General features: G+C 43.9%; 1 protein-coding gene across 3 annotated transcripts in view; it reads left to right on the forward strand.

Annotated features, from left to right (window-relative positions):
* Nucleotides 1–18842, forward strand: part of Ttn (titin) — a 266701-nt gene that overhangs the window by 23755 nt on the left and 224104 nt on the right. For all 3 annotated transcript variants that reach the window (XM_050120983.1, XM_050120974.1, XM_050120992.1), the window contains 22 exons: nucleotides 775–980; nucleotides 1480–1713; nucleotides 1825–2069; nucleotides 2886–3154; nucleotides 3275–3439; nucleotides 3548–3716; nucleotides 3827–5520; nucleotides 5650–5931; nucleotides 6350–6616; nucleotides 6703–6975; nucleotides 7193–7456; nucleotides 7547–7807; nucleotides 8863–9123; nucleotides 9667–9930; nucleotides 10021–10281; nucleotides 10405–10665; nucleotides 11124–11384; nucleotides 12241–12382; nucleotides 12468–12633; nucleotides 13510–13741; nucleotides 15178–15462; nucleotides 15606–15731. In XM_050120983.1, the coding sequence (XP_049976940.1) occupies nucleotides 775–980; nucleotides 1480–1713; nucleotides 1825–2069; nucleotides 2886–3154; nucleotides 3275–3439; nucleotides 3548–3716; nucleotides 3827–5520; nucleotides 5650–5931; nucleotides 6350–6616; nucleotides 6703–6975; nucleotides 7193–7456; nucleotides 7547–7807; nucleotides 8863–9123; nucleotides 9667–9930; nucleotides 10021–10281; nucleotides 10405–10665; nucleotides 11124–11384; nucleotides 12241–12382; nucleotides 12468–12633; nucleotides 13510–13741; nucleotides 15178–15462; nucleotides 15606–15731 (6588 nt within the window). The remainder of the gene's footprint in view (nucleotides 1–774; nucleotides 981–1479; nucleotides 1714–1824; nucleotides 2070–2885; nucleotides 3155–3274; nucleotides 3440–3547; nucleotides 3717–3826; nucleotides 5521–5649; nucleotides 5932–6349; nucleotides 6617–6702; nucleotides 6976–7192; nucleotides 7457–7546; nucleotides 7808–8862; nucleotides 9124–9666; nucleotides 9931–10020; nucleotides 10282–10404; nucleotides 10666–11123; nucleotides 11385–12240; nucleotides 12383–12467; nucleotides 12634–13509; nucleotides 13742–15177; nucleotides 15463–15605; nucleotides 15732–18842) is intronic.

The following is an 18842-nucleotide window of genomic DNA, read 5'->3' on the forward strand; positions in this document are numbered from 1 at the left end:
CGCTTTCAGCCTCAGCTACACAGACAATGTTTTAGACCACAAAGCCCAGGAAGCCATACCGTGACTAAACTGCTGACCCCTGGCAGTAGTTCCTCTTTGGTGAAGGACTCTTTTTTATGTTCCCTGGAAGATGTAGGGGATTCCACCTCCACGTGCCTTGCAGGTCCAGGCAGCTAGCATATCTCAACACGGGATGGTAGTGGCCAACTGGAAGATGCGCCCCTTGCTTCCAGAGAGTGGTGCCCTCCGTCTCCCTTGTAGTGTGGCCTGGCAAACTTGTACCATGCTCAGTGCTGGAGCCCCCAGTATTGCATAGAAAAGCAAAAAGTCAGGATTTATCAATGTTCATGATTTAAAGAAGGAAAATCTTGTAGCATCCACGCCAAAAAATCGTGGTTTTGACTTGCCGTTAGTCTCTGGTATCTTTTCATAGTTGTGGCAGGCCATCCACATTCTGTCTCACTTGATCTGCTCCAGGCCCCTTGAAGGAAGTTACCTTCTTATCCTCATATAGCACATAAAGCACAAAAAAACTCTGACAGGCGATGGACTGCTGCTATCACATCCTGTACACAAGGGTGCTACTCGTTAATGGGCATTTGGTTTTGAGACAGAATCTAATACATATTTATAGAACAATTTTTCATGATTAAAAATTCAGGAAACCTGGCTTTAGTTAATTTATCATGGATACAGTCTGCCTGATTGGATAGTGGTATGAGTGTTTTTTGATAAGAGCACCAAAAGTTATCTTGTGTTCTTGTGTTCTCTCAGCTGATTACGAGGCTCTGGTGAAGTCCCAGCAGGAAATGCTTTACCAGACACAAATGAGTACATTTATTCAAGAACCCAAAGTGGGAGAAGTAGCTCCTGGATTTGCATATTCTGATTATGAAAAAGAGTATGAAAAGGAACAGGCCTTAATTAGGAAGAAAATGGCCAAAGACACTGTGATGGTCAGAACTTTTGTGGAAGACCAAGTAAGTATAACAATAACGGCTAACTAAACCAATTCATCAACCACATTTTTCTCCCATAATTCCCATTTTTCATATATTCATCTTCAACCATTTGTAGGTCAAATTCATTGCTACCCAGTTTCTCTGATCTTCATGGTATATTGCACTTGAAATTTGAGAGTTGGGAATATATATGTGAAAAAAAATATGGCTTTAGAAATGGAGATTGCATATTCAAAAAAGGCAAATATTAACATAACCAATTCCATAATACCAAGATCTCTCTATCTCTGTGTCAAACACCCAAAAATAACCCATACTCTGGGAATACAATTTTATATATCATGCCATAAAGATGCCTTCTATGTAGATTAAAATTAAACCAAATATAGAAAGCTTCTAGATTCTTCTCACAGTTACAAATGTCAATAAGTCTTTAACACTGAAACTAATATGTATCCTTAGACGACTTTTACCTGTGAGGATGTGATTAACAAGTTGTCATCTTTTTACTACATAGGAATTCCATATTTCTTCCTTTGAAGAGAGGCTTATTAAAGAGATTGAATACAGAATCATAAAGACTACGTTGGAAGAGCTTCTTGAAGAAGATGGCGAAGAAAGGATGGCAGTTGACATTTCTGAATCTGAAGCTATCGAGTCAGGATTTGATATAAGAATAAAAAATTATAGAATTCTTGAGGGGATGGGTGTCACTTTTCATTGCAAGATGTCTGGATACCCATTACCCAAGGTAAAATAAAAATGTGTGTGGGGTGTGCCTCCACACTGTGGTAGATGTCAAGAAATTATACTGTGCTTGTTTAATCCTAATTTATCCACACGTATATGATGTTCTCTGCAGATTGCATGGTACAAAGACGGCAAGCGCATCAGACAAGGGGAAAGATACCAAATGGACTTCCTACAGGATGGCAGAGCCAGTCTGCGTATTCCTGTTGTCCTCCCAGAAGATGAGGGCATCTATACCGCATTCGCCAGCAATATTAAAGGAAATGCAATTTGCTCAGGGAAGTTATATGTGGAGCCTGCTGCACCGTTCAGCGCGCCAACTTACATGCCCACACCAGAAGCAGTCAGCAGAATCAGGTAAGACGTCTGCTCAGAGTTAAGTGGCATTCAAATGGTTTTAGAACACTGAACATCCCTGTAGAGAATTACTAACATATGAAAATTAAAGACTGAAATAGTACAGAAGCCAACCACTGGTGATGCTGGCAATTGCTCTTTGATGAACGAAGAATTTTCATCAGTATAGCAAACTATTTTCCTATATATCTAAGGCAACAACAATGGCTGTTCATTTAATGCGTGATCTTAATGAATGATACCCTGAATTTAGAAAGCAACCCGACATTGGAGTGGGTGTTATTGCTATTTTGAAAATGGTAACACTGAGATTCCAAGAGACTTTGAAAAATCAATTTAGTTCATCTAGGCTAATAGTCACATTATAAATGCAAGCTAGTCTGAATACATAATTAGTGTAGCATTTTGCATTGTTTGTTAGCAAATCTAATTCTTATATTTTTCCTCCTCTTAGATTAAAATAGGTTTTCTATTTCTCTACATTTATTTATTTGATTCAAACAATGAGCAGTTGCTGACATAGTTTAGTAATTTAATCATGAAAATGTAATGACTAATTTAGTTAAAGGTGAAATGAAATACGGGCTGCCTAAGATTTTGAGCCTGGGAACCTGGGTGTATTGAGTGACATGGGTTTAACATAAGCAAAACACAACTTTAGGAATAATAATATATTCCTCGTTGAGTTTAGTGTGTCTAGGGTGAATTCTAAAACATGCAGAAGTACATTCCAAAGTAACATCGCCAATTAAGACTGAGTTTTTTTTCTGTGCCTCCTGCATGCTTCATGAAATAATGGTTACCTTCATTTTCCAGATCTGTCTCTCCGCGTTCAGTGAGCAGGTCACCCATACGCATGTCTCCTGCGATGTCCCCCGCACGAATGTCCCCCGCACGGATGTCACCTGCGCGGATGTCCCCTGGACGCAGACTGGAGGAGACAGATGAATCACAACTGGAGAGACTGTATAAGCCAGTCTTTGTGTTAAAACCTGCGTCTTTCAAATGCTTAGAAGGACAGACTGCCAGATTTGACTTAAAGGTTGTGGGTAGACCCATGCCAGAGACATTCTGGTTTCACAATGGTAAGCATGGTAAAGCTTCACCCACGAGTCACTGAACACAGAAACAAACTTTTATGTGTATTTCAACTATGCAAAAAAAAAAAAAAACCCACCTACTTTGTGTTTGCTTATTTGTAACAGGAGAGCAAATTGTCAACGATTATACACACAAAGTTGTCATTAAAGAAGACGGAACCCAGTCACTGATTGTTGTTCCCGCGTCACCCAGTGACTCTGGAGAATGGACCGTGGTTGCCCAAAACAGAGCAGGAAAATCTACAATATCGGTGACTTTGACTGTGGAAGGTAAAACGAGAGTTTTTATTAAAACGAAAGCAAACTGTTTCTTCATTTGGGGTCACAACCAGGCACTCCTGCCCCCAGCTGCTCTAAATTGTGGCCTTTCACTTGCAGCGGTGGAACACCAGCTCAAACCAGCATTTGTGGAAAAACTGAAAAATGTCAACATAAAGGAAGGTGCCAGGCTTGAAATGAAAGTCAGAGCTACGGGTAACCCCAACCCTGACATTGTGTGGCTGAAAAACAGTGACATTATTGTGCCTCATAAGTACCCGAGGATCAGGTCTGTTTGAAAAGATAGTCAAATTAAACTTCTTATAAAAATCTAACAGTCAAATAAACAGAAAAGTGTCGCCACTATATTAATGGTTTTGTTTTCCTGTTTTAAAACAGGATTGAAGGAACCAAAGGAGAAGCTGCCCTGAAGATCGATTCCACCATCAGCCAAGATTCTGCCTGGTATACTGCCACTGCTATTAATAAGGCAGGCCGGGACACCACAAGGTGCAAAGTCAATGTTGAGGTTGAATTTGCCGAACCCGAACCGGAAAGAAAATTGATCATCCCACGAGGGACGTACAAAGCAAAGGAGATTGCTGCCCCAGAACTGGAACCCCTCCATCTGAGATATGGCCAAGAGCAGTGGGAAGAGGGGGACCTCTACGACAAGGAGAAACAGCAGAAACCGTTTTTCAAGAAGAAACTCAGTTCCCTCAGGCTGAAGCGCTTTGGACCTGCCCACTTTGAATGCAGACTCACGCCGATTGGTGATCCCACAATGGTGGTCGAGTGGCTCCATGACGGAAAGCCGTTGGAAGCGGCCAACAGGCTGCGTATGATTAATGAATTCGGATACTGCAGCCTTGATTATGGAGTTGCCTATTCTCGAGACAGTGGTGTGATCACATGCAGAGCCACTAACAAATACGGGACCGATCACACGTCTGCCACACTTATTGTCAAAGATGAGAAAGGTCTAGTGGAAGAGTCTCAGTTACCCGAGGGGAAGAAAGGCTTACAGAAAATTGAAGAGCTAGAGAGGATGGCTCACGAAGGCGCCCTCACAGGTGTGACCGCAGATCAGAAGGAAAAGCAAAAGCCAGACATCGTCTTGTTCCCAGAGCCAGTGAGAGTGCTCGAAGGCGAGACAGCCCGATTCCGCTGCCGAGTCACCGGCTACCCTCAGCCCAAGGTCAACTGGTACCTCAATGGACAGCTCATCCGGAAGAGCAAACGATTCAGAGTTCGCTATGATGGGATTCATTATCTGGATATTGTGGACTGCAAATCCTATGATACAGGTGAAGTCAGGGTCACAGCAGAAAATCCTGAAGGCATGATAGAGCATAAAGTAAAACTTGAGATCCAGCAGAGGGAGGATTTCAGATCCGTCCTCAGGCGAGCTCCTGAACCAAAGCCAGAGTTCCACATCCATGAACCAGGGAAGCTTCAGTTTGAAGTGCAAAAAGTAGACAGACCCGTCGACACCAGTGAAACCAAAGAAGTGGTGAGACTAAAGAGGGCTGAAAGGATCACCCATGAGAAGGTGCCCGAGGAGTCCGAAGAACTGCGCAGTAAGTTTAAGCGTAGGACAGAGGAGGGGTACTACGAGGCTATCACAGCCGTGGAGCTCAAGTCTCGCAAGAAGGATGAATCTTATGAAGAACTTCTCAAGAAAACCAAAGATGAGCTGCTGCACTGGACCAAAGAATTAACCGAAGAGGAGAAGAAAGCCCTCGCCGAAGAAGGCAAAATCACTATTCCGACTTTCAAACCCGAGAGGATTGAACTTAGCCCTAGCATGGAGGCGCCCAAAATCTTTGAACGAATCCAAAGCCAGACAGTTGGCCAAGGATCTGACGCCCACTTTAGAGTCAGAGTTGTGGGGAAACCAGACCCAGAATGTGAGTGGTACAGAAACGGTGTGAAAATTGAGCGGTCTGACCGCATCTACTGGTACTGGCCAGAAGACAATGTTTGTGAGCTGGTCATAAGGGACGTGACTGCAGAGGACTCTGCCAGCATCATGGTGAAGGCCATCAACATAGCTGGGGAAACGTCAAGCCATGCCTTCTTACTTGTCCAAGGTAATCAGAAAGTGCTTCATACAAGTGTGCTCTCTCTACGCCCGTGAATATCCTGTGACATACTTAAATGTTTTTCTTTTCCCATTATTCAAATTGTTTGAGTTTAATTTTCTTTTTTTCCCCTTGTAGCCAAGCAATTGATCACTTTCACACAAGAATTGCAAGATGTTGTTGCTAAGGAAAAGGATACCATGGCAACATTTGAATGTGAAACTTCAGAACCATTTGTCAAAGTAAAATGGTATAAAGATGGCGTTGAAATTCATGCAGGAGATAAGTATAGGATGCACTCTGACCGAAAGGTTCACTTCCTGTCCGTGCTGACCATTGACACATCCGATGCCGAAGACTACAGCTGTGTACTTGTGGAAGACGAAAACGTCAGAACAACAGCCAAACTTATTGTGGAAGGTAAAAGAAATAATGACTACATTGTTTACTGGAGTCATCCTTTATTCTGTGATAAAATTATCTAGACCTAGCTCCTTTCACAAAAATAATTTTAGAGAATTAAATGCAAATTTTGTATCAAATATCAATTTATATTGTTAATCAAAATATTGACAGTTTGGATTTTTTAAACCAGTGTTGTTTTGTGGCCTCACTTTAAAATGCCTTAATTGAAATATATCTCCCTGATTCCAAAAAATTCAAAAATTAAAATAGCTGATTTGTGGTAAACCTTTCTCGACTCACTAGCAGGAAGATACAAAAGACGATTCTTGAAAGTAGGAGAGGAAGATAATAGATATATAAGGCACCATCTCTATCCATACTCCAGCTTCATAACTCACCCAAGACATTAATTGACCTTCATCTTATTTTTCAGGTGCAGTTGTTGAGTTCCTGAAAGAACTTCAAGACATAGAAGTCCCAGAGTCATCCTCAGGAGAGCTAGAGTGTATTATTTCCCCAGAAAACATAGAAGGCAAATGGTATCACAATGATGTGGAGCTAAAGTCCAATGGCAAATACTCCATCACATCCCGCCGTGGGCGCCAGAACCTCACAGTCAAGGACGTAACCAAAGAGGACCAGGGCGAGTACAGCTTCGTGGTTGACGGGAAGAAGACAACCTGTCAACTGAAGATGAAACGTGAGTCTTCCATCCCTGACACTGTGGTGTGTAGCAGTAGGGTCAAGGGTGGAACCACGACACTCATTTCTCCCCATCTTTCACAGCCCGACCTATTGCGATTCTCCAAGGACTTAGTGATCAAAAGGTCTGCGAGGGCGACATCGTTCAGCTTGAAGTCAAAGTCTCCCTAGAAAATGTGGAAGGCGTCTGGATGAAAGATGGCCAAGAAGTCCAGCAAGGCGACAGGGTTCACATTGTGATAGACAAACAGTCCCACATGCTGCTTATTGAAGACATGACCAAAGAGGATGCTGGGAACTACTCCTTCACTCTCCCTGCCCTTGGACTGTCTACCAGTGGGCATGTCTCTGTCTACAGTGAGTCTTACGTGCTTTTATGTTAATTCTTCTCCTTTAAAAAAATTGATGCCAGGGATCAAACCCGTGATGTTTCACACACAAAGCAGGTCTCTATGATGAGCTACAACCCCAGATCTAGTTTTGTGTTCCTGTTGACATTGAGCTGAGGAACTCGAATGTGCAGATGTTTTAAACAAAACTCACATTCCTACAATTCCTTGGTCTTCCTTTGCAGGTGTGGATGTGATAACGCCTCTGAAAGACGTCAGTGTGATAGAAGGTACCAAGGCTGTGCTGGAATGCAAGGTCTCAGTCCCTGATGTGACTTCTGTTAAATGGTACCTCAATGAAGAGCAAATCAAGCCCGATGACCGCGTACAATCCATTGTCAAAGGCACCAAACAGAGACTTGTGATTAACCGAACTCACGCTTCTGATGAAGGACCTTACAAGCTGATGGTCGGCAGAGTGGAAACTAGCTGTAACCTCTCTGTAGAGAGTAAGGACCGTTCCATGTAACGAGCCACTGCTTTAAGCATTTTACATTCTCACTGTAAAAATGACCACCCAATATTTTCCTTTTCTCTAGAAATTAAAATCATCAGAGGTCTCCGTGACCTGACGTGCACAGAAACTCAAAATGTGGTCTTGGAGGTTGAGCTGTCCCACTCAGGAATTGATGTCTTATGGAATTTTAAGGGCAAAGAAATTAAGCCCAGTTCTAAATATAAAATTGAAGCTCACGGGAAAATATACAAGCTGACAGTCCTGAATATGATGAAGGATGATGAAGGAGAATATGCATTTTTTGCCGGAGAAAACACAACGTCTGGAAAACTTACCGTGGCAGGTTTGTGTATTGACCATTCAGTCTAAGATCTTCTGGGGAGCCACTATTGTAATATAAAGATGCTGTTTCCCATTGTTTTCCAAATCCTCATCTGCTTCTCACTGCCAAGCCTCTTCTCATACTCATCTCAAGGCTATTCATGCCCTCACTTCTGATCTCCCAGCCTAAATTGTGAGCATTTACCCAGCCCTCTCTCAGATGCCGTCTGTACATCTGTACGTCACTCTCAGGTGCCAGTTCCTCTACTTATTTCTCCAGTCCTGGACCCCCTTGTCTTCAACTTTCATGACCCTTGTTATACATGCGGCTTATTCCCTGTTTCCTTTCCCCACAGCAAAGCGTATGGCCCTTGAGCAGAGAATTGATTCCTTCCTTCTCTTCTCTGTGTACTCCTCAGGATACACGATGAATAAATGTTTGCTAAACCAAACTTTGTTTTAGCTTTGCTTCACGGTTCACTTTTCCAGCATTCTTTATCCCCCAAACATATTCCTCTTACTTCATTTTTATGGACCCAATGACTATTTTCCATTATAAATATAACTTAATTCCTTTGTGTGTTTCATGATGGGAGGGGCAAGCATAGCCTTTCCCATTCAGCAGAAATCCTTAGCTTTAGAATGAAGACTCACAATTATAGTTGGCTTGTCCACACAGAAGTAGAGGTCATCATTAACCATTATGGTTCATTACAGTGTGAGTTCTGAGCAACTGTATTCTGCTCAGATTTGACTCTCCTGTATCTGAGCAGGTCAGATGATCTTAGAAGACCAAATAGCATGCTTTCAAAAACAAGGAATAGAGTTGAAAGCTATCTGTGTGGAACACCATGTGTTCCAGATTTCAGAATTCTTTATTCTGCCTTTTCTCTTTACACAATGTATTCTCTGGTTTTCAGTCAAGTATTCTTAGAATAAGGGATTTCTGTGGTGCTTTCTAAATAGAGGTACAAGTAACCTTTTATGTTTTTAAGATTTAATGTTTAGTTCTGCAATGACTTCTTTAGCCTGTGTGTATTTTAAAGGACTCACTTGCACTCCACTCTTGTTCTGAAGGGGGCGCCATCTCCAAGCCGCTCACAGACCAGACTGTAGCTGAGTCCCAGGAAGCTGTGTTTGAGTGTGAAGTTGCCAACCCTGACTCTGAGGGGGAGTGGCTGAAGGATGGAAAACCCTTGGCTCTGAGCACCAACTTCAGAAGTGAATCTGATGGCCACAAAAGGAGACTTGTCATTGTTGCTGCCAAGCTGGATGATGTTGGAGAATACACCTACAAGGTCGCCACTTCCAAAACATCTGCCAAGCTGAAAGTAGAAGGTCAGTCATGGGTGGACAGCCTTCTCACCCCCAAATCCTGCCTACTTTCCTAACTGTTCCCATCAGGAAAGTCAAACCCAATGCTGTTCAGGGTCACATACATCTTCACTTTATAAGATCATTAGTTTATCAACTTCTCCTTATGAATTGTGTAGGAGAATGTGCAAATTTTCATCAGGTATATTTTGTGTGTGTGCGCGCGTGCACATTGCTGCATTGCTTAGGGTCTGTGCAAGAGCTGCATCAGACATTAATAATGCGTCCCTCCTGCACCCTTATCCATTCAGTCTATTAAGCTGTTAGTATATGATATGGAAACTTGAGATCACTGAAGTTAGCATAGTCATTGCCCAATGTCCATTTCCAACTGAATCTCAGATTCTCTTAAGTAATTGCCAAGTGTCTTTTAAAATGAGAGGCTACAGAGTTGTAATATGTTGGCTAACCATTCTGCAAGCTGACTGGAGGTGATCACACTGAGAACCTCTTCTGTTTGCTGGTCATCATTGATATTTTCTAAACCAATTCTTCACTCTTCTGAAGCTGTCAAAATTAAGAAGACTCTGCGGAACCTCACGGTGACAGAGACACAGGATGCTGTCTTCTCCGTTGAACTTACACACCCAGACGTCAAAGGTGTCCAGTGGATCAAAAACGGAGTTGTCTTGGATTCCAGCGACAAGTATGAGATCTCAGTCAAAGGCACACTGTATTCTCTGAAGATTAAAAACTGCACCCTGGCAGATGAATCTGTCTATGGCTTCAAACTGGGAAAACTAGGAGCCAGCGCCCGGCTGCACGTCGAAAGTGAGTTGACTTGAACATTGGGTAGGTAGACAACCTGTAGTTGCCTTCGTGGTAATCCCATCACTGAATTTCTCTAACTTTCCCCATCAGCTGTCAAGATTATTAAAAAGCCGAAGGACGTGACTGCCCTGGAAAACGCTACCGTTGCCTTTGAAGTCAGCGTGTCCCACGACACAGTCCCAGTAAAATGGTTCCATAAGAATGTGGAGATTAAGCCGAGTGACAAGCACAGACTGGTCTCCGAGAGGAAGGTCCACAAGCTGATGCTCCAGAACATCTCCCCGTCTGACGCTGGGGAATACACGGCCGTGGTGGGGCAGCTGGAGTGCAAAGCCAAGCTGTTTGTAGAAAGTGAGTGTGAGTTTGTAGTGAGTGAGTGTTCCCCGGAGACTCCTCTAGACTCGCTGCTGTCTTCCTTCCTCTGTGTTTAAACATGCATTAACGGAGCTGTTTTCTGATCCCCCCTCCCCCAAGCACTGCACATCACGAAGACTATGAAAAACATTGAGGTTCCTGAAACCAAAGCGGCCTCCTTTGAGTGTGAGGTGTCCCACTTCAACGTTCCTTCCATGTGGCTGAAGAACGGCGTGGAAATTGAAATGAGTGAAAAGTTCAAGATCGTCGTGCAGGGGAAGCTGCACCAGCTGATCATCATGAACACCAGCACCGAGGACTCGGCAGAGTACACTTTTGTTTGCGGCAATGACCAAGTCAGTGCTACCCTGACAGTGACCCGTAAGTAAATGCATAGCTATATATGTGCGCATGTATCTGGACGGGTGGTGTGGATATGAGCACGTAACATATCTAAAGAGAGCAGACATGTTTTTTCATGTTATACACCTTCATTTCCAAATCATTTAATTTACTAAAAACTATTCTTGATAGAGCATCTACTGTGTGCTCACAATGAGCCTCTGCTAGCCTCTCTGTGTGAATGGAAGTTTCTACTGATAATATAATCAAAAACCTACTTAGAGAGAGGGTTCTCTGTCCGTCACTGTGTGGTCCCTGTCACTCTCTCAGTTGGCCTTCTCTCACACGTGAACAGTGTCAAAGCTCCTAGCCCTAAATTCTCATCACGTCAACACGTAGACAGAAACCGTTCGACACGCGGGTTCTGCACTGGCTGCAACCCCCTGTCTGGTTCCATTGCATACCTAGGTGTCTCCCCCTTTAATCCACCTCTGCAGCTATCATGATAACGTCCATGCTGAAAGACATCAACGCTGAAGAAAAAGATACCATAACTTTTGAGGTGACGGTAAACTATGAAGGCATTTCTTACAAATGGTTAAAGAACGGTGTGGAAATCAAATCAACGGACCGGTGCCAGATGCGAACCAAGAAGCTCACCCACTCACTGAACATCAGGAACGTGCACTTTGGAGACGCTGCCGACTACACGTTTGTGGCTGGAAAAGCCACGTCCACAGCCACGCTTTACGTTGAAGGTATGACTCCCTAAATGGGTCCCCAAGAAAAGGATGCTAAATAGACCGTATAAAATAATGACTTTTCCAATTAGAGAATAGACAACTCGGATGTGGTATGTCCAACCAATCGGGGTGGGAACTGAAATAAAAAGAAATTAGGAACCCAAACTAGAATATGGGTAAATGCCAGAAGTACATGAAATGAAAGAAGCCAGCCACAGTGACACACATGCTGTATGCATCCATTTATATGAAATGGCTTTAATACATGAGTCTCACGAGACACAGATCATTAGCCTCAATCTGGCAGGAAATGATGTGATGGCTAAGAGCTGCCTGAGTTCTTCCTGAGAAGAAGGAAACACCTGTAGAGTGGTGGTGATGGCTCTATAATACATACAGAGGAAACCATCAAGCTATGTTCTCTAATATATAGATTGAGCTATATCCTCTAAATCATAATATACATTGAATAATACACTCTAATAAATCAGGATTATCTAACCTTTGGTCTTCACTGGGCCACATTGGTTTGGCTTTCACATTCATTAAATTCAGGGTGTCCAGCTAGGACATCCGTGTATTAATTAACTGAAAACAAGCATACATTCATTTTTCCATGGCATAATAACAGGTATGGAGTCCTGTTCATATTTAAGAACAAGGGGATAAATTTACAAAATGAGTTCCAAACCCCAGAATGTCTGAAGTGCGTTTACAGGTTTTGTGTTGGACCACACTCACGGTTATCCTGGGGTGGAACCTGCCCCGTTCGTATCTGCGAGTCAGATGCCTCTGCAGGTGTGCAGAATAGCATGTGACTTACATATCGATGACAATGTCGAGTGCTAATTTTTTATGCTCTGTTTTGCAGCTCGTCACATCGAATTTAGGAAACACATTAAGGACATTAAGGTTCTGGAGAAGAAACGCGCCATGTTTGAGTGCGAAGTTTCTGAACCCGACATTACTGTCCAGTGGATGAAGGATGGCCAAGAGCTTCAGATGGCAGACAGGTCAGCTACCTTGCCTTGCTGTCTCCAGCCATTGAGCTTCCTTCTGAGTCCCATGCATTAAGCTCCAGTGTCCTTGCACCCACAGGATAAAGATCCAGAAGGAGAAATACGTCCACCGCCTCCTGATCCCATCCGCACGGATGTCCGATGCCGGGAAGTACACAGTGGTGGCAGGCGGCAACATGTCAACCGCTAACCTCTTTGTAGAGGGCAGGGACGTCCGCATCCGAAGTATTAAGAAGGAGGTTCAGGTATTGTCGACATATTGACAATCATCAATAGTTCTTAATCCACTCTTATGCTTTAATTTCTGACTGTTAACTTTTATAATCTCGGCATCTTAAAGGTTGAAGTTAGCTTTTCCCTATTGGCTTGGGTTCTTAGGCTGCCATTAGTTCGGTCACAGTTTCTTGTCGCTCAGCAAGTACGTCCTTGAATTGCCTGTGCCAACCACCATAACGTCCACTGTGCTCACAGTGCTCGTCCTTTTGGGTGCTGATCTTCCAGAGGACACGCTGGAGGGAATGTGTTCTAAGAAATTCATTTTGAGTTCAGATCCATCATTTTTGTCTTCTAGGGAAAAAAACTATCATGCTTTCGAGAGCTTGTTCTGCGTTTAAAACAAACAAATAAACACACAATGACTTGCAGCGAAGACTCACATGACCAGCCAGCCCTTCTTCCCTCATTTTCTGGTTCTGAACCCTGGTTTGCCCACTTTGAAGCTGAGGACAGTAATTGCTCTCTAGCTTACAGAGTTAGAGTTCATAGGATGTGAAATCAGATTGAAGGGTGGCTTCAAAGACCTCGATAAATAATTAAATTCCCCCAGATATAAAATATCATCATTTCAGTTATTATTTATTAAAGCACAAACGTTAGAAGACAAAATAATTGTCTCCTCGAGCATCCTGCCCTCATTAGCCCAGGTATGAGTTTGATTCCCTACACAAGAGGTTTGGGTACCATCCACCCAGAAATATGCAGGACAAAATTTGCCCGTGTTATGATCAGCCAACTCATGATGTCGTGAGGACCTGATTTTTGATGCTCTTTAAGCGGAACGGATTAACTGGACCAGAAGCAGATTCATCTCCAGTCTTCTCGTTTTGCTGTCCCATCAACAGGTCATCGAGAAGCAGCGCGCCGTTGTGGAGTTTGAGGTCAATGAAGATGACGTTGATGCCCACTGGTATAAAGACGGCATTGAAATCAATTTCCAAGTTCAAGAGCGACACCAGTATGTGGTGGAGAGAAGGATTCACCGGATGTTCATATCTGAGACCAGACATAGCGACGCAGGCGAATACACCTTTGTGGCCGGGAGGAACAGGAGTTCTGTGACTCTCTACGTCAATGGTATGTGATTAGACTTGCATGGCTGTGGCTGCGTCTGGAATCCACTTTTATGCCACCCCCACAGTGGCGGTGCCTGAGAATTCTCAGACGAGCCCCTGGCACTCATCTGGATGCAACTGTGTTTGTGTCCACATCAGCCCTGTGGAAAAGAGAGCGGCTGCTGAGATGTCATTTCCAGGAGGCGCCTGCTGGCCGGGGCTTCGTTTGTTTGATTGACACTACTGAACATCCACTGTGTGTCAGTTATGATATACTCCAGATGGCTGTTCGTATACGGCGTTAAGCTGCCGTAGTTCTCTGTCCTGACTGTTTAAATGTAAATAACGTTACTATACAAGCCATGGAGACATTTTCAGTCTTCAGTGTAAAGCTTGGGGAAACCCAGAGATCTCCTCGGAGACCCTGGTGTACCTAGAGAGCCGCAGGCAGAATGAGGCTCTGCCCCAGGCTCGAAGATCAGTGCTTTGCCTTTGGGAGTGAAATTCCTCATGCTCCCAGGAGCTTCCTGATCGTCCTCAGGAGGTTGTCAGTGAACCTCTTCTGTCCTCATTAGAAATGCCATCTCTGAATTTACAGCTTGACAGGAGAGCCTAACCTAGACACGTAGGAAAGAGTGGAACCTGCCTCCCAGCCACGTCTCTGGCTGTCTTGGAGAAAACTCCCGCTAGTCAGATGGAGGGGTGCTAGGAGTTGTCTCAACATTCATAAAGATGATCCTCTGGCCCTACTCCCTGGTTTCCCTGAAAGATGCGGTTGCTATGACAGCCAGTTCTGTTTCCTCTGTAGTTGCAGTAAAGAGGTGGAAGAGCAGAGAAGAGAAGCAGTACCAGATGCAGCCCCATAGAAGCCCTTCTCCCTGTTAGCGCTCCTCATCCAACACTGAGGATACACAGATTAACATAATCATAAAGCTAAATTTTTAAAATCTATTTATTGGCACTCATATGGAGTAGTGTTCAACCAGCTGATGATGCTCACACCCCACCAGCCTCTGTATGCAACAGGGTCACTGTGGCATACACATACATAAATACTTGTAAAGCATATGAACTTGAATGTGATGTTTCAATTTCAAATGACTTTTAAAACTAGGTAGGATATGGGAATTGTTCTAGATTTTTAGCTGTCCAGGGGTGTGCACCACCAGTGACCCAGAATGATGACAAAATACTTAGGTGCCTTATACCTCTCAGCACCTCTTACGAAACTTTCGAAAAAAGCTTTCTAAAGTTATTTCCTTTCCTTGAAAGGAAAAAGAACCTTTAGTCATGCAAAAAAATATTCTGATATTCTGAGGCAAGTACAGATATCACGATGCCGAGGTTTTGTGCTTCTAGACACATAGCCATCTTGAAACAAATGAGTGGAGAGTTGCCTCCTGTCTGCCATTCTCCTTGGTTCTCCTGCATGGGCTGTTTCCTGGCATTGTCTTCTAGCTCCTGAACCACCCCAAGTCCTGCAGGAGCTCCAGCCCGTCACCGTGCAGTCCGGCAAGCCTGCTCGCTTCTGCGCGGTGATATCAGGCAGACCACAGCCCAAAATTTCCTGGTACAAGGAGGACCAGCTGCTTTCCACCGGCTTCAAGTGCAAGTTCCTCCACGATGGGCAGGAGTACACGCTGTTGCTCATTGAGGCCTTCCCGGAGGATGCGGCTGTCTATACCTGTGAAGCCAAGAATGACTATGGAGTAGCCACAACCTCGGCTTCTCTTTCTGTGGAAGGTAGGAAGCTGACCTGAAGCTCTCCCGGGGGAGTAACAATGGATAGCTTCCCACCTCTAAAGATACTCTCCTGTGAAAGCCGTGGGCGTCCAGTGGGGAGAGCTATGAGGACACATGACAAATTCTGTGGTTTCTTTCTTTAGTTCCAGAAGTTGTGTCTCCAGATCAGGAAATGCCAGTTTACCCCCCTGCCATCGTTACTCCTCTTCAGGACACAGTCACGTCGGAGGGGCGGCCAGCACGCTTCCAGTGCCGAGTCTCGGGAACAGGTAGGCATTGGATAAAAAGGTGTCCTCGCTGATACTTACACAAGATGGTGTTTGCACAGCGTTCTTCATCCTTTCTTCCTTCCGGAAGATCTCTCATGAGCAATTTAAACCTGAGTGGACATTTGGCAGCAGATATATTATAATTATTTGATTATTTATTTTGCCTGCATCTATGTCTGTGTGAGGGTGCCAGGTCCTCTAGAGCTGGAGTTACAGACAGTTGTGAGCCGCCATGTAGGTGCTGGGAATTGAACCCTGGTCCTCTGGAAGAGCAGCCAGTGCTCTTATCCTCTGAGCCATCTCTCATTCCCTTAGAATTGTTTAATTAAGAATATATCATTATTATATATACTACTGTTTTGTATAAATATTGTTTTATATGTATATTATTATATACTACCTTGCTTTGTGTCCTTAAAAATTGTTAAAATAGCACAACTATTCTTTCTGAAAATCTTTGAAGATTTTTCCACAAATGTCTTAAAAACATCCAGCACCCTTCTGATTGTAGCTACATTATAAAATCTTAATGGAGAAATTATGACAAAGCTGGCAATTGTCATGAGTTTATTGTAACATTTTCATAGATTTCAGGAGAAGCCATTTCTATGTGAGGCATTATTGAGCCTATGGACAATGCGTGTGGGAGGTATAGTCCCGTAGTGGACAAAAGTGTAGGCTTTAAACTCAGGTGAGGCGGAAATTGTGGATCCAAGGAGTTACCTACACATGTGTTTACGGTGTTGTTGGTTTTCTTTCCCTCATGAACATAATGAGAAAACTATTACATTAAAACTTAGAATGTATGTCTCACGAGAAGCAGGGGTTATGGCTTAGTGTCTAGATCCTGGTGTCTGGATCCTAGAGCAACCTTCAAGGGAAGAGACTCCAGGAAAGCAAGCGGACCCTTGCCCTAAAAGGATACTTTTTGTCCATAGCAGAAACTCAGTGGAAAATTGGTGATGGCTGAAATAGATACTGCGAGATGGGTAATATCAACCCTTTAAATTTATACACCAGGCTGTTTATTAAACAGATCTCTAGGCAGCATCTGACACACTGTTCGCACAGAACCACCATTCAGGATTATCCACTTCCATTTCAATTGTGGGCCGGTTTCTCCAGTGTCACCAGCCATTCTCCGCATTTGACTTTGAGATAAATCAAAGGAATGAATGACTGATTTACCCCCGATGAAAATGACTTCCTCTTTTTCTTGGTTTGTGTGTGGCGACCCTACTGGGGAACTCTCCAGTCTTGGTAGTTGTTGTTTTGTTTATTAGGCTTCTTCCATTAGAGTTTGTAACCCAATTTCTACCTTGCCCACAGCTATTTTCCTAAACAAGTTAGGATTTCAATAGATCTTCTGACCTCATGGCATCCTCCTCTGGGATGGAGATGCTAATCAAGAAACCTAATAGACCTGCTCGGTTTATGAGCATAATTAAAGCATGATGTATGTAAGGCACCTGTAGGCATGGCTCCCGACTGACTGCTGCTAATGCATTCATTTGTTACAGCCTTGGAGGCTCGCACTGGGTATAAATGTGGGCAAGTTCTATGGACTTTGTGTCTTTGATGTGCAGTTTTTGAGACATGCTGAAGGTAGTTTGAAAATGTCCTTTTAATGCAGTAATTTCATTTTAAAATGCAATATGCCATATCTGTACTACACACACACACACACACACACACACACACACACACACACACACACACACACACACAAAAACTTTCAGAGTAGGGAGGAAGGAAGCCTTGAAGCTCGAGTGAACAGTCTCAGCCTGCTGTCTCGCTAGGAAAGCATTCTCTGCTGCAGGTCTCTGGTGCCCCCTACTGGTAGAAAGGAAATTTGGAAAACTGTAAATTTTACTAGCTCCTCACTAGAGATTTTTTATGAGCCATAAACCTGAACCGTTAGAGACTTAGAGAATGACAGATAAATTAAATAATAAAGAATTATTAATCTCATGATGAAATATGTCCACAGTTTGCTTAAGCAGCCTCTTTAACTTTAACAATATTTACCTTCTCCACTGCTGTGGAGACGCTGAGGGCTGGGAGTGGCCGGGCTGGGCTCTTGCTTTCTAAGAGGTGAAGAGACGTGTGTGTCTAAGATCCCTCAGTTATAAATACTGTCATGTAGAGAGTGTTCTCTGTCAGAAAGACGGCTGGAGAAGGTGTGTGCGTGGAAAGGGGGTGGTGGGATCAGAGCACGCAGCATAACAGACTGAGAGGGATGCTTTGATGGCCTGGGATCCACTTACAGTTGAAGTTCAGCTGCCAGGAACAGGCAAGAGGCAGAGGCCAGACACCAGAGCTCTCGGGTCTCTGCCTAGACTTTAGAGTTCATCCTGTTTGCCACCAAGGGGCCACTCAGAGACTTTTAGCCTCTAGGCAGCATGATCCAGCCTGTCTTTAGAAACATTACTGTGTTGGGCAAAGGGAAAAAACAGAAAGAAAAAAAAAAACAGAACAGGAGAGAAGCTTGGAAGGTGCGGGTGAGGCCCTCACCAGGGAGACCCAGGGGAGAACGGGTCTCTGAGAAAGTATCCCGGACATCAGAGGGGGAAGTTGAGGAAGCAGAGAAACAGAGGAGAGGGAATGTGTGGCTGGTGGAGAGAGCCTCGCAGAGGCCACGAGCAGCCAATGAGCAGTTCGGGGCCGCATGCTCCGCTGAGAGAGGTTCTCTCCCTTCTCTCCATTACTGCACTGGTTGTTAGCGGGCCCCAGCTCTTGTTTGCCATGGTGCTTCCTTTGGTTCACCAATGGCAAAGCTGTCAGTAGAAATAAACGCAGAACCTTGTAGTGGGGTGCACCAAGCTCTTCACCCTGGAGATGAAAGTCAAGCGTTAGGACTTAGAGGCAGGCATATTTGAAGTCAGAGGCTGGTTTCTACACAGCGAGTTCAAGGCCAGTGTGGGCCACGCAAGACTCTGTCTTAAGAAAAAATGTTTTTACAACTAAAATTTTAGCCTTTGAAACACTGCAACGAGTTCAGCGATAGGAGAAGCTGGATCTTTCTGGAGTGTTTCCTCCCTGAAGATGAGCATCATATAGTCACACAGGTGCAGTGTGTTCGGAAGAAAAGTTTAAGATCTTAAGCTAAAA

The sequence above is a fragment of the Alexandromys fortis genome, unplaced genomic scaffold, assembly GCF_014885135.2.
Source record: "Alexandromys fortis isolate MF-2015 unplaced genomic scaffold, M_Fortis_MF-2015_v1.1 scaffold_8_1_9099942, whole genome shotgun sequence".
NCBI lineage: Eukaryota > Metazoa > Chordata > Mammalia > Rodentia > Cricetidae > Alexandromys > Alexandromys fortis.